This window comes from Phyllobates terribilis, unplaced genomic scaffold, assembly GCF_046119375.1.
Source record: "Phyllobates terribilis strain yellow unplaced genomic scaffold, ASM4611937v1 Scaffold_5__5_contigs__length_657084704, whole genome shotgun sequence".
In the NCBI taxonomy this organism is placed as follows: domain Eukaryota; kingdom Metazoa; phylum Chordata; class Amphibia; order Anura; family Dendrobatidae; genus Phyllobates; species Phyllobates terribilis.
In genome coordinates, this window is record NW_027362765.1 from 261,717,195 (window position 1) to 261,731,929 (window position 14,735).

A 14,735-nucleotide genomic window follows, 5' to 3' on the forward strand; every position below is an offset into this window, starting at 1 on the left:
CATAAATTGGCTGAGAGACACGCCATAAAAAACAAGCAAATGAGGAGCAAATGCCCCATCAGAATGAGTTAACGGGCAGATCTTTAGTTAACCCTTTCTGCAGCCAGAAGTGGTCCGTAAAACACAGAAGGCTGCAATATTTTATTGAGACCTAGCTGCAAAAAAATATTTTTAGCTCAAAATACATGCACTTGCATAACAAAAAACATTGCCCCTAAAGGTGTCTATCTTTTACCTCCTGCACACGTTTTAACCCTCCCCAGCTCACCTACATCTTTCTTATCAAGTGGTTCTCAAAACTGTACTGTATTCCATTTGTGATCTTCTAATACAGGGATCTCAAATACGCGGCCCCCGCCATATGCATTTTCCGTCGTATCCAAGGACTGCTTATGAGGGCAATCTGGGATCGTGCCCAGGGCTTGTGGCCAGATTGCCTTTTCTTTACAGAGTTGGTGAGAGCATGATGTAAGAGTGGGAGAGAGGACATGTAATTGCAATGAATTGGGTTTATAATGATTTGGGGGAAGAGAGAAAACCTGTCATTGCAATGAATTTGGGAAGGAGTGGGAGAGATGACATGTAATTGTAATGAATAGGGTGCGGGGAGTTGAGGGCTAACACACAGGACAGGGACTTGTAATGAATTGGGAGGGGAGAGACACAGTGGCTAATTAATTAACTTTCTGGTTTCTAGCAGGGTGAGCTGTACTCCTGGAGCGACAGCTCTGGTGAATAGTTAAACTGTAGTACTAATATAGCTATAAAGCTCAGCACAAGTTCTGCTATAACACATTCAGCGATCAGTGATTTGTTCCGAGTCAGCTCTGTTATTCCTGCACTTACCAGGGCTGAGCAGTCGGCGTTGTGGAGTCTGAGTCTGTGTCCATTTTGGGGGAGTCAGTATAAAATGGACCGACTCAGACTCCGTAAAAAAAAATAATAAATTGGTACAGTAGTTCAATCAAGTATGTGCTGTAAATTTTTTCATAAGAATTTGGGAAAGTTATGAAATGTAATATAAGGCTATGTGCGCACGTTCAGGATTTGAATGCAGAAAATTCCTTAAGGTTTCTGCATCTCTTGGCAGGAAAAACGCTTCAGAAAAAAATACCCATTTTTTGATGCATTTTTGTACATCAATGAATACTTTTTGGAGCTAAATAAAGATATTTGAAAAAAAAAGAAACGTGGAACAGAGCTTTAACCCCATTACCTGGCTATTAGTAACAGCTCATAGCTGTTTCGTTAGCTTCTACGTCCCCACGATCAGCAACCAGCAGCGCTTTGGACGCAGCGTATTTTTGCTGCATCGAAAATGCTGTGTTCTAATGTCGCACTTTTATTGTCAATACATGCGGATCCACCGCATATAATGACATTTCAATCGGTCAGAATCTGCAGTGGAGACACTAGAAATTGACATGCTGCGGGTGAGTTTGGGTACGTGCCCACGATCAGGAGCCACTGCAGGTTTGAAGCGGTGTCTTCACTGACTTGCCTCCTATTTTACCTAGCCCCACACTACTAGATGCATTATGTAAAATAGGAGGCAGGTCAGTGAAGGATCAGTGAGCGGTCATAAGAGCATACAGATGAATATGTAAGCAGAGCACCAGATAGAGCCACCCCGGAGCACAAGCATATTATTATCTTCAAACTGAAAGTAAACATTACACAAAAACCACAGCACAGATTTCATGAACCAAGGTATCATTTTAATCAGTGTAATGTCGCCCACCTGTGTATACTGAGCACAATCCTGCTGACAGGTGCGCTTTAATTCAACTTATTTAAAATTTGAACTGCGGATTGCACAGTTGCTAATTATCTATTAATGGTGTGGTGCATGTCTGTATTGAGGAGTGGAGTGTGGGGGTCTTGGTCTTTATCTCTGCCATAGTTGCCATGTAGCCCCAGCCTAAATTTAGCAATGCAAACTGTGCCCTAACGTGTTTTTTTTTTTTGTCGCTCTGGACTCTTGAGTCCCATATTTTTAATGTAACCCTTCTAGAAATCCATAAGAGTTTTTTTCCTTTTATTTACCCTAAACTTGTATTTGGAATGAAAAATGTCAGCACTTGGGATAGATTGGTTTCAAAGGCATGCTTTAATCAACTATACAAAAGCTTTTTACTCATTTAATCAGGATATGATTGTCTCTTCAAGGTTTCCTACTGACCAAAACACATGGACAATTGACCGTCAGTTCCTTTGGGGTGATGCACTGCTGATCACCCCAGTCCTTGAGCTGGGAAAGACTGAAGTAAATGGATACTTTCCTGCAGGAGTATGGTATGCACTACAAACGGTGAGCGCCTCATAGGAATTTTTTTTTTTTTCATACACTGTATGTTGTAAAATGTAAAGTGTATGACAGAGAACCTGTCAGCATGAATTTGGAATGACATGGCTGTAACACAGATTAAATTGATACCTTTTTTGAAGAAATCTTTGTTGTTCTTCTGTAATCACCATTTGACTTGGTATGCTAATTAGGTTTAGGTGCACAGGGGCTGCACTTTGCACTGGGTCTTCTCCTCCTCCCTGTGCACAGTCCAGCCCCTATGCCCTTGAACCTAATTAGCATAAATCAAATGATTATTGTAGAAGAACAACAACAAAATGGATTTAATCAACAAAGGTATCAATTTAATCAGGATTGCAGCACAGTTTACTTTTACATTCCAAATTTGTGCTGAAAGGTTTTCTTTAAAACTGCCCTTTTTATTTTAGAATAATCACCCCAGTTCTGTTTATTATCTTACGCATGTAAAAGCATTTGTGATCCACTTTCCTTTAAGTGTAAAATCTCTGTGATATTCAAGCCTGTGTCCTAGAGCCTTCATTCAAGCATCCCTGTTGAAAAATGAATTGATATATTTTAAAGGGTTGTACGGTACTTTAGATTACCCCCCAGGTCCCTAAGACCTTTTGTAAATACCTAATACCGCTATCGGTGGCCGCTCACAGGCATCACGTGACCCCCGGCTGCAGCCGGCTCTGACATCCGCTGATGTCACAACAAGTGCTGGCAGCAGCCGGGGGTCACGATCTTCCTGGTTCCAGGTGGATGCCAGGCTGGGGGCGGGGTTACCCACCCCTCCCCCCACCCCCGCGTCACACCCGGCATCCACCGCGCGCTCTGCCTCTCGCCATTCATTGGGAAAGCGCGCGTTGGATGCCGGGTGTGACGCGGGGGTAACCCCGCCCACAACCCACCAGCCACCGCAGGGACCCCAGCACTGAGTCACGCCTCACTTGTCGTGACGACGGCGCTGGGGTCACATGATGCCTGTGAGCGGCAACCGATAGCGCCGCTCACAGGCAGCATCAACAGCAGAAGGTATTTACAAAAAGTCTTAGGGACCTGGGGGGGGGATACATGGGGGGGGGGGTAATCTAAAGTACCGCACAACCCCTTTAAGTGGCAAAAAGTGTTTACCAGCAAATCCGTGGTGGCTGTACGTTTATATTTTTAGGGTCTGTACTGTCAGTGTTTTTAATTTTCTTTGGGCACTTAGTGGACATATTGATGCTATGTATACACTGTGTGCAGAATTATTAGGCAAATGAGTATTTTGTTCACATGATACTTTTTATACATGTTGTCCTACTCCAAGCTGCATAGGCTTGAGAGCCAACTACCAATTAAGTAAATCTGGTGATGTGCATCTCTGTAATGAGGAGGGGTGTTAACTAATGACATAAACACCCTAAATAAGGTGTGCTTAATTATTAGGCAACTTCCTTTCCTTTGGCAAAATGGGTCAGAAGAGAGATCTGGCGGGCTCTGAAAAGTCCAAAATTGTGAGATGTCTTGCAGAGGGATGCAGCAGTCTTGAAATTTCCAAACTTTTGAAGCGTGATCACCGAACAATCAAGCGTTTCATGGCAAATAGCCAACAGGGTCGCAAGAAGCGTGTTGGCCAAAAAAGGCGCAAAATAACTGCCCATGAATTGAGGAAATTCAAGCGTGAAGCTGCCAAGATGCCATTCGTCGCTAGTTTTGCCATATTTCAGAGCTGCAACGTTACTGGAGTATCAAAAAGCACAAGGTGTGCGATACTCAAGGACATGTCCAAGGTAAGGAAGGCTGAAAAACGACCACCTTTGAACAAGAAACATAAGATAAAACGTCAAGAATGGGTCAAGAAATATCTTAAGACTGATTTTTCAAAGGTTTTATGGACTGATGAAATGAGCGCGACTCTTGATGGGCCAGATGGATGGGCCAGAGGCTGGATCATTAAAGGGCAGAGAGCTCCACTCCGACTCGGATGCCAGCAAGGTGGAGGTGGGGTATTGGTATGGGCTGGTATCATCAAAGATGAACTTGTGGGACCTTTTCGGGTGGAGGATGGAGTGAAGCTCAACTCCCAGACCTACTGCCAGTTTCTGGAAGACAAATTCTTCAAGCAGTGGTACAGGAAGAAGTCGGTATCGTTCAAGAAAAAGATGATTTTCATGCAGGACAATGCTCCATCACATGCATCCAACTACTCCACAGCGTGGCTGGCCTGTAAAGGTCTAAAAGAATTTAAGAATAATGACATGGCCCTCTTGTTCACCTGATCTGAACCCCATAGAGAACCTGTGGTCCATCATAAAATGTGAGATCTACAGGGAGGGAAAACAGTACACCTCTCGGAACAGTGTCTGGGAGGCTGTGGTGGCTGCTGCACGCAATGTTGATCGAAAACCGATCAAGCAACTGACAGAATCTATGGATGGAAGGCTGCTGAGTGTCATCATAAAGAAAGGTGGCAATATTGATCACTAATTTGTTTGGTGTTTTTTTTGCCTGGCAGAAATGTTTATTTCTAAATTTTGTGCACTGATATTGGTTTACCTGGTGAAAATAAACAAGTGAGATGGGATTATATTTGGTTTTTATTAAGTTGCCTAATAATTCTGCACAGTCATGGTTACCTGCACAAGCAGATATCCTCCTAAGATAGCCAAATCTAAAAAAAAAAAACCACTCCAACTTCCAAAAATATTAAGCTTGGATATCTGAGTCTTTTGGGTTGATTGAGAACATAGTTGTTGATCAATAATAAAAATAATCCTCTAAAATACAACTTGCCTAATAATTCTGCACACAGTGTATTGCATTTATTTTAGGGAAGTTTTGCAATGGGAGATCAACCTTAATTTATATTTATTTTATCAAAACTACATCAATCAGCCCAGTAAGTCACAAATAGCTGGAATTGGGGTCTGTGCCTCTGCATTACTCTCCTCTTATTAGGTGGCAAAATCCTTTTGACAGATTCCATTTAAAAGTATTGTGCAGTTTAATATTTACAGGGAATTTCTTCTGTTTCTCAGGGGGTACAAATTCAAAGTAAAGGACAATGGATCAATCTTCCAGCACCAATGGATACCATTAATGTTCATGTTAGAGGAGGCCATATTTTACCTGTACAGGTAAGAGTAGCAGTAATATTTGTGAACTGATTTTTAATGATGTCTCCCTTCTTGCTACTGTATCTCAGGCAGTGAGGAGCAGTTGGGGTAGAGATTTGTAAGAATATTTGCCTCCACCATGCCTGCACTATGTGCGTGGTGGTGATAAATCTGCAATATGCCTCAATCAGACGTACGTGTTCTTTCCCGTTAACGTCTATGGACCTATTCACACGTCTGTGGGGTTTTTTTTTGCAGATGGTGTTTCTGCCAAAGGAGGCTGAAGAGCTATTTGAAGATCTGCCGCCTTTGTCACTCCAGCTCTATTCCCCACCCAGTGCCGCCTCCTCCTGCTTAACTGAGTTCCTTTGCCTGAAATCACAGACCGTATAGAGGCAGGAGGAGTCAGTGATGGACTGGGAATAGAGCTGGAGTGACAGAGGCTTAAGATTTACCATTATTTTTACAACTTTATTTGCATAACAATTCAAACTCTGGTTTCTCAGTAACAGAGAAATGGACTGGACTGGACATGTAAAAGGAATTGCTGGGCTTGTCTTTGAAAGAGCTACTTGGGCATAGAAATAGTTTTGGGTGTGGAATCCTGCTGACAGATTCCCATTTAAAAAGAACCTGTCATCAGTGGTGTAACTTGAATCTCATGGGCCCCAGTGTAATATCTCCAATAGGGCCCCCAACTATCAGGGGCCTTTTGTATTGGTTTTTATTATTGGTTAAAGTGACCTTTTGTTACCTCTTTACTCCAAGGTTCTGGACTGCAACTCCTGTACACAATATACTTACTAAAGCAGACAAGAAAGCTGATGTCAGGGGCATAAGTATTTGTAGTCCCATAATATAATCATGCCTGAGCATGTTTTCTTATAATAGTATCATGGTGACCTGCTATTCCTAGAAACGTATGAATGGGTTGACAGCTGGTTGTTACCCCCTGGAGGTGTCACCCTATGTCCACATAGTGTCCAGTCAATGGTAACTGTAGGGACACCTCCCCATTTGTCAAGGAACAGAGAATTATCCATTTGTCCATTTATTCATGAATCTCATTTTATTCATGGGAAATCCATTTGTTACTTGTGTTCTCTCTTGCAGATCCCAGGTATGACTACAGAGGAGACCCGCAAGAACTGTCTGAACCTAGTGGTGGCACTTACACCAGAGGGATTTGCAAGAGGAGATCTATTCTGGGATGATGGAGACAGTTTAGGAACTTTTGAAAGGATGGATTATACGCAAGTGTTGTTTATTGCTACAAATGTATGTAATGTGTCGGGGCATTATTCCTAAAAGTTATATTACTTTTTAGGATATGATGATTCTATGAGTTAATTCTGGTTCTTTGTCACAGAATGCACTTGTTAGTGAGGTGATGCATTTGAACAGTGAAGCAGACGACCTCCAACTGGCATCAGTGCAAGTGTTTGGGATACCAATCCCTCCCAAGAAGGTACTGGTTAACCAGGTGCCCACCAAAGATTTTGCGTTCAGATCAGATACCAAGGTATTGAACGCTACTCTTTTTTTTTTATTATTATTTATATATAACACACATTATAAAATAATATCTAATGTCTTTGTTCATATTTTTCTTGTATCGGACAGACCCAGGTAGATTTGATGTAGAGTTCTCTGTCTGGAAGAATTTTCAAGTATTTCTTCCTGTACCTTTGTATAAATAACAGTAAATTGAAGGGGTTATCCAGTAACTTATACTAATGGCCTATCCTTTGGATAGGTCATCAATATCCTATCGGTGGGGGTACGACAGCTGGTGCTGCCAGCGGCTGGAACTGATCAGTTGCGGAGTGGAACTACACAGCTACATAAACTCTGTAGTGGCCACAGCCGGGTACTGCAGATCCATACTTCAAGTGAATAGGTGTGGCTCTGCAATACCCACTATACAGGTTATGGAGCTGTGCAATTATGCTCCGCAACTGAGCACATCTGATTCCCGCTGGCCCAAAGAACAGCAGATCGGCGGGGCATTGGTGTTGCACCCCACCGATCTGATATTGATGACCTATCCTAAGGATAGGCCATAAATATAAAGTACCAGACAACCACTTTAAGAAAAACAACAGAACAGCTATGTATGGCACGGTTATGAAAAAAGTAAAACCACAATTAATAGAGCCAATTAAAAAAAAAAAAAAAAAAATCACCAAACGCATGAAAATGCTCAAATAAAAGACATGACAGTTGCAGAAATCACTGTGAAAGCCTGGAATGCCCAAATGTATACCAATAATGACCACAAGAGGGCATAAACACTCCTCTTGTGGCCTTATTGATATCTATTTATTTTGCTTGCGTACATAGCACCATTAATTTCCACAGCACTATACAGACATTATGAGCCTCAATGGGGACAGTGATGATAAACTAAATGCAGTATGTCTTTGGAGTGTAGGAGGAGATCCATAAAAACTCATACATTCTTGGTGGCATGTGAACCCAGGACTCCAGCGCTACAAGGCTACAGTGCACACCATTGTGATCTCTATATTACTGTATTTTATGAGCTTTCATGTCTTTTTATTTTTTTTATTTTATTATTTTTAAAAAACTTGCATGTTTTGTTTGTGTTCTGTATTGCTACAGTTGAAACCATAAGTTTACATACACTATATGAAAAGACACATATGCATGTTTTTCTCAATATCTGACATGAAATCAGAATAAATCTTTCCTGTTTTAGATCAATTAGGATTACCATAATTTTTAATATTTGCCAAATGCCAGAATAATGAGAGAGAGGGGATGTTTTAAGGCATTTTTATTACTTACTGTAAAGTCAAAAGTTTACATACACTAAGATTACAATGCCTTTTAAACAATTCTGGGCTGCCCATATGATGATGTCATGTGTTTGGAAGCTTCTGATTCTGGTTTTTGGCAACATCTGAGTTAGAGACACACCTGTGGATGCATTTTAATGCACACCTGAAACACACTTTTTTAGACTTACCCATGATGCTACACAAAGATATCAGGAAGAGAACTGTGGAATTGCATAAGTCTAGCTCATCCTTGGGTACAATTTCAAGATACCTGAAGGTGCCTCGTTCATCTGTACAAACAATTATTCGCAAGTACAAACAAGATGGGAATGTCCAGCCATCATACCGCTCAGGAAGGAGACTGCTTCTGTGTCCCAGAGATTAACGTGCTTTCGTCCCACATGTGCATATCAACCCAAGGACAAAAGCAAAAGACCTTGTGAAGATGATGGCGGAAGCTGGTAAGATTGTGTCAATATCCACAGTGAAACGAGTACTGTATCAGCATGGGATAAAAGGCCACTCTGCCAGGAAGAAGCCATTACTCCAAAGAAACCTAAAAAAGCCAGATTAAAGTTTGCAAATATATACAGGAACAAAGACCTTAATTTTTGGAGACACGTCCTGTGGTCTGATGAAACTAAAATAGAATCTTTTGTGCATAATGACCATCGTTACGTTTGGAGGAAAAAGGGAGAAGCTTGGAAGCCTAAGAAGACCATCCCAACTGTGAAACACGAGGGGAGGCAGCATCATGTTGTGCGGTTTTGCTACAGGAGGGACTGGTGCACTTCACAAAATAGATGGCATCATGAAAAAAAAAAAAGATGATTATGTGGCAATGCTCACTCTCTATCTATCTCTCTGTCTCTCTTGGAAAAGTTTATTCTGATTTCATGTCGGATATTGAGGAAAAACATGCATATGTGTCTTTTTATACAGTGTATGTAAACTTCTGGTTTCTACTGTAGTTGACTGCTTCCCTTTTAATTACATTTCTTCACTTGCTTGTATTTAAAGTACTAATAATCATTTATATTTCATAGGTTTTGACCATATCAAAGCTCAATCTACAAATAGGATCTCAGTTTGCAATCACATGGTCTTGATGCTGCTGCTCAACCTCAGGAAATATGAAGTCTTGAAAGTCCAGAAGCTGTAATATTTGATGTGTCTTTATCTTTCAAGATATTGATTTGCGTTCTTTAATGTTACATAGGACTTCTGGAAAGTCCTTGCTTTGAATGTTCAAATTGAGATTTTCACAGTTGAATAATAGTTATTTTGTAATTGATTTGGCGTATGTAAATTATAAAATAGTGCTATAAAAATAAGTGTTAGAAAAAAAAAACTGTAATAGATTTAAAGGGGATCTGTCACCATATTTTACAATTACAAAACAACCTTTATTGTTAAATAGATCTTAGACCTGATTAGGCTGATGTAATTGCTTTGAAAATCCACATCAGAATGGCAGCAGAATCGTGATATTGAGTTAATAGCTCGTCAATCGAAATGTATTCTATCTGTGCATCTCATACTGAGCATTGAGATTTCAGCAGTAGCAGGGAGGAGGGACACTGAGGAGCTATCATTCAGGCTGATTTGGAGATAGAGGTTAATCTTTTCCCAGAGTTCCATACAGCCATTCTGATATACATTTTCAAGCGAAGTACACCAGCTCATTTGGTCTTAGGGGACTATTAGAATATTGTATGCAGGTTGCATTGTGAAATCTGATCACAGGTCTGGTTTGACTACTCAACTTAAAAAAAATAAAAATAATAATAATAAAATAAATTTCCCTTTTTTTTTTTTTGATTAAATGTTGATACGCCTGACAGATGCAGGTTCCATCTTAAGCCCTGACCTAAGAGAATGCAAATTCCATATTTGTTCCTCCATACATTGTATACTTGAAATATATGCAGAGTGCCGCAGGGAATTCGTGAACTTCAGTCACTGGACCCCTGTCCTCTTCCTAGCTCTGAGACCATCACCGATCTACTGTTTAGGGCATATCCTGTGGGCTATTCCATAAATCATAAATCCTTAAATGGAAATACCACTTTGTCTATTGCACTGGGACTTGCATCAAAATGGTGGTTTAAATTAACTTTTTACATCCTATATCCTACCTCGCTTGTATTTTCCATGTGTTTAAATTGTAGGAAAACAAAAAAATATATTAATTGTAGTCTCCTTTTGTTTTTGGCATTTTGGCTACAATGTATCTAGTGCTGGGTTGACGAACTGCAGACTATCGTTTTGGTGTCCACTTTTTATTTGACTATTCCATCAGCACAACCCTGTCTGTATGACCTGTTAGAAGACCCTACCCTCAACGCTGACCGTATGCTCTGCTAATGAGGAAAAACAGAAAGCCTAGTGTCAGACGCTTTCTCTGTCGCAGACCCAACCCATTCATGAATGGCTGACAAGCAATGCGACTTCACCTTCACAGCTGCTACTGCCTGGTGAATATATGGCTGGCTTCAAATTTCTGGCATTTGCCGATTTGGTAGTTTCGATAGTCAACCCTGCAGTAAAGAAGCACTCCTAATGAAGATATATACAAGGGGCGTTCATTAAAGATTTCCCCTAACCCAATTCCTGTGGACTGAGAGCAATGAAACTTGGCACAGTTATTAGTCCTTCTCTACATACAGTAGGTGCCACCTAGGGACACACACTTCTCCCATCTCTTTAAGCAACTGTAAACACCTCGCTTGTAGAAGTCGACAGGTTGCTCCAAAAGCCACGTTGCGACTTCGGAAATCAGAGTCTCATCATCTGGAAAATGATTGCCCTTCAAAAATAACTTCATTTTTGGAAAGAGGTGGAAGTCCAATGGTGCGAGGTCGGGTGAATAAGGGGGATGCGGTAGAATTTCAAAGCCACAGGAGCATGCTTCCATTTGGGCAACATGTGAGTTGCGAACTGGTGCATTGTCTTGCAGAAGGCGGACTTCTTTGGTGAGCATGCCACTTCTCTTGGTTTTGATGGCCTCCTGCAATTTCTGCAGCAGTGAAGCATAGTATGCCCCAGTGATCATGGTACCCTTTGCTAGGAAATGCATCAATACTACTCCATGCTATTCCCAAAATACTGTGAGCATGACCTTCCCTGCCGAGGAGTGGGCACGTGCCTTCTTTGGAGGCAGTGAGTCATGATGCTTCCATTGCATCGACCGGACTTTAGTCTCAGGATCATAGTGATGGACCCAGCTTTCATCCTGTGTGATCAGTCTGTTGAAAAAGTCCTCCTGGTTCCATGGCACATCGTCAATAGAGCCTGAGAGCATTCGACTCGTTCCTGCTTCTGGAAAGGTTTGAACAGCCGGGGAACCCAGCGAGCGGATACCTTATGCATGTGAAGATGGTCTTGGATGATTTTTTTCCACGGACCCCACACTTATCTTGAAATTTTGGGCTAGGTGATTAATGGTTACTCGGCGATTTTCCAAAATGACGACCTCTACTTGCTGGATGGTGTGTTCATCAATAGCAGAGTGGGGTCGACACTGGAATTGGAGCTGTTTGCACCACATTTCAATTGACGACGCCAGTTCTTGACTACATCATATGATGGGGAATCATCACCATAAACCTCTTTCATCTCATCGAACGTCTCCTTTGGTGTGCGGCCTTTCAAGTAAAGCAACTTGATGACTGCTCTGTATTCCACTGGGTCCATTATCAAACCTCACACCACTTCAGCACCTGTAAAATAAAGACTGTTATCAGTTCTGAGTTGCAAATTGGCACGTAACCTATAGAGACGTATATCATTACACATGTGAAGTTTCTTCGTCCTGTGATAAATAAAAGTGGGTCAGGTGAAACCTTTAATGAACGCCTCTCATACATATGTGTGTGTTAATATACTCCCCTACTAGTGCCTTCTGCAGTATCCAGCGCTGTTCCATTCCTCTTCTGACATCACCACTCTTCAGATTCTAAGGGTCAATCAACATGAGTCTATGGAGCCTCGTTCTAAGCCTCGTTATGACGCTCTATAGACTTAAATTGTAAAAACCACTTCTGGATCACGGAGAATGCAGCATGATCCGGAGAGTCTGCAGAGTGGTGACGTCACTGAGAATAGAAGCAGAACGACTCTGGATCCTGAACATGGCAGAGGCAGGTGAGTATATTAACACATACTACATTATATACACATATGCACAGATTTGGGGTGAAAAAAAACTTCATGGGATGAGTTTTGCTGGCTATGCTTTGTTTTATTAAAACATTGTCAAGGTGAGAAACAGGGCTGTGGAGTCGGTAAGCCAAACCTGCGACTCCGACTCCTCAATTTCCCTTACACCGACTCCGACTCCCACATATATTGCTTATATTTAAGTGAAAAATTTATTGTGAACATCAGACATTTAATCATTTTTATGATACAATAATCAAGATATTTAGATAGAATATAATGATGGATAGCTGGAGGGATAGAGGGATAGAGTGTGATAGACAGATGACCGCAAATAGTACATTGCACATATCGCACATATAGTTCACACACATTGTACAGAGAGCTCATAATAATCACCTACAATATTAGCATTAGTTACCTTCCTGTGACAGAGATGAGCAGTAGTACTTTCACTTTCTCCAGCTCGGGGCCCAGGAATCGGACCCTTTGCAGGGCAGGCACCCCTCCCCCTCCTCTCTCTGGTGAAGATGGCAGAAGACAGGACAGAGGAGGGGAGATTGCCCCCTGCAGTCTGGAGCCAGTGCAGGACGGGAGCACTGCAGCATACAAGTGAGTTTTGATAGGTGCGTGCCCCTCGCTGGCTACGGTCATGATTCACACACAGCGTTTTTGCGGATCCGTTTTTTGCAGTAAAATGCAGTGTCTCTGGGCATCCCAGCAAAGTCAATGGGTTTCAAGATATGACATTCAAACACATCGTTTTGTGAGGATCCGTTTTTGGGCTCAAAAACGGATCCTCACAAAGAATGAGCATGTCAGTTTGTGCGGCGTTTTTCTAATCTGCTTTTGCTATTAAAAACATTATCTATGAGCTCAAAAACCTTTCAGATGATGCGGTCTTTTAAAATGCTGATCTTCTTTTGCAGCTGAAAAACTTATCCTCAAAAAAACGCAGCAAAAATGCTGTGTGTGAATGTAGCCTTAGATCAGGAATAGAACAGCCATTTACAGGACATTTCATAACTTTCCCAAATTCCTATGAAAAAATATTCCCTACAAACTGCATTGATCTACTGCACTCAATTTATTATATATTTTAGGAGTCGGAGTCGGTCCATTTTATTCCGACTCCACCAAAATTAGCACAGACTCCACGACTCCGACTCCACAGCCCTGGTGAGACAACCATCTTTTAATAATGGTCTTGCAATCTTTTTGATTTTATAATTTGTAATCCCAAATTGTATTTGATCAAGATGTATCGTATTATCAGATGACTCATACACTTAGATGTCCTGTTCTCATCTGGCAGTAGTAATGTACATAAGATGTTACAATTGGTTTATTTTCAACCCATGATGAACTTGCTACTTGGAGGGTAAAAACAGCAGATCTACAAAATAAAGTTTCACTTCTAATTAATCTTGTATTTCTCTACTTTTTAGACTGTTTTGAATGTCCATACTTCTTTCTGCAGACTTTGTGCTTGCTAATAGATATATATTTTTTTCTATTATGCAATTTTACATTTGCCTAAATTTGATTACCACTTGCAAATATGTTTCTTTGTACTAACTTACTGTAAGGTCTTGAGTGCAGACTTTTGCAACCTTCACACACTCAGCTTTTTTTTTGTTAGAAAAACTATTTTTTTTATTTCCTCTCTTGCAAACATTTTCTGTAGATGTGTAGATATTTTTTACTTTGATCACTGGTCTCATACACTGCAGTACTCATGTGCTGAAGTTCATGAGACCTGTCAGTGTCTCACTCACTGTACCTGTTAGACTCTGTTTATAGCAGATCTAACAGGCCACTGTACCCTAGGGTCATCAGATGACCTCTGGGTACCATGGCAACGATCGTCACTCGTGGTTACGATCGTGGGTGGTCGATCCTGTCAAAGGGAGTCTTTTACCCCCTTTTAACCATTTAGATGCTACTGTCACGATTGACTGTGATATTGGTTAATCGGCCCCGATCGGTTCCAAAACTGGGCTGAGGCCGATGTCGCAGGGTGTCAGCTGTCATGTATAGCTGTCACCCGCTGGAATTTCGTCCACTGGGGGACATTATTCACTTATTCCTGATCCCCGTTTTTAAACTGCGATTCGGAAAAAACAAGACCCTTAACGGCTGTTGTTTTAATGCATATCATCAGTATTTTTTTTTTCTCAACAATTTTAACCCCTTAACGACTGATTTACTTAGTAGTAATGGGGTTTTCCAGAGCTCATGACAGCACCACATGAAAGAGGGGATCCGCCCATCAAGGAAAGGAACCTACTGATGCGGGGGATAGGGTGGACCCGATCCCCTGCATCAGTTGGGTTACAGAGCATTAGAGGCCCTACA

General features: G+C 41.3%; 1 protein-coding gene across 1 annotated transcript in view; it reads left to right on the forward strand.

Moving 5' to 3' along the window:
* Window positions 1-13,802, forward strand: part of GAA (alpha glucosidase) — a 66,391-nt gene extending 52,589 nt beyond the window's left edge. The window contains exons 16-20 of the mRNA XM_073684113.1: window positions 2,170-2,311; window positions 5,335-5,433; window positions 6,526-6,690; window positions 6,782-6,934; window positions 9,263-13,802. Coding sequence (XP_073540214.1) covers window positions 2,170-2,311; window positions 5,335-5,433; window positions 6,526-6,690; window positions 6,782-6,934; window positions 9,263-9,325 — 622 coding nt within the window. The 3' untranslated portion in view covers window positions 9,326-13,802. The remainder of the gene's footprint in view (window positions 1-2,169; window positions 2,312-5,334; window positions 5,434-6,525; window positions 6,691-6,781; window positions 6,935-9,262) is intronic.
* Window positions 13,803-14,735: the final 933 nt, after the last annotated feature.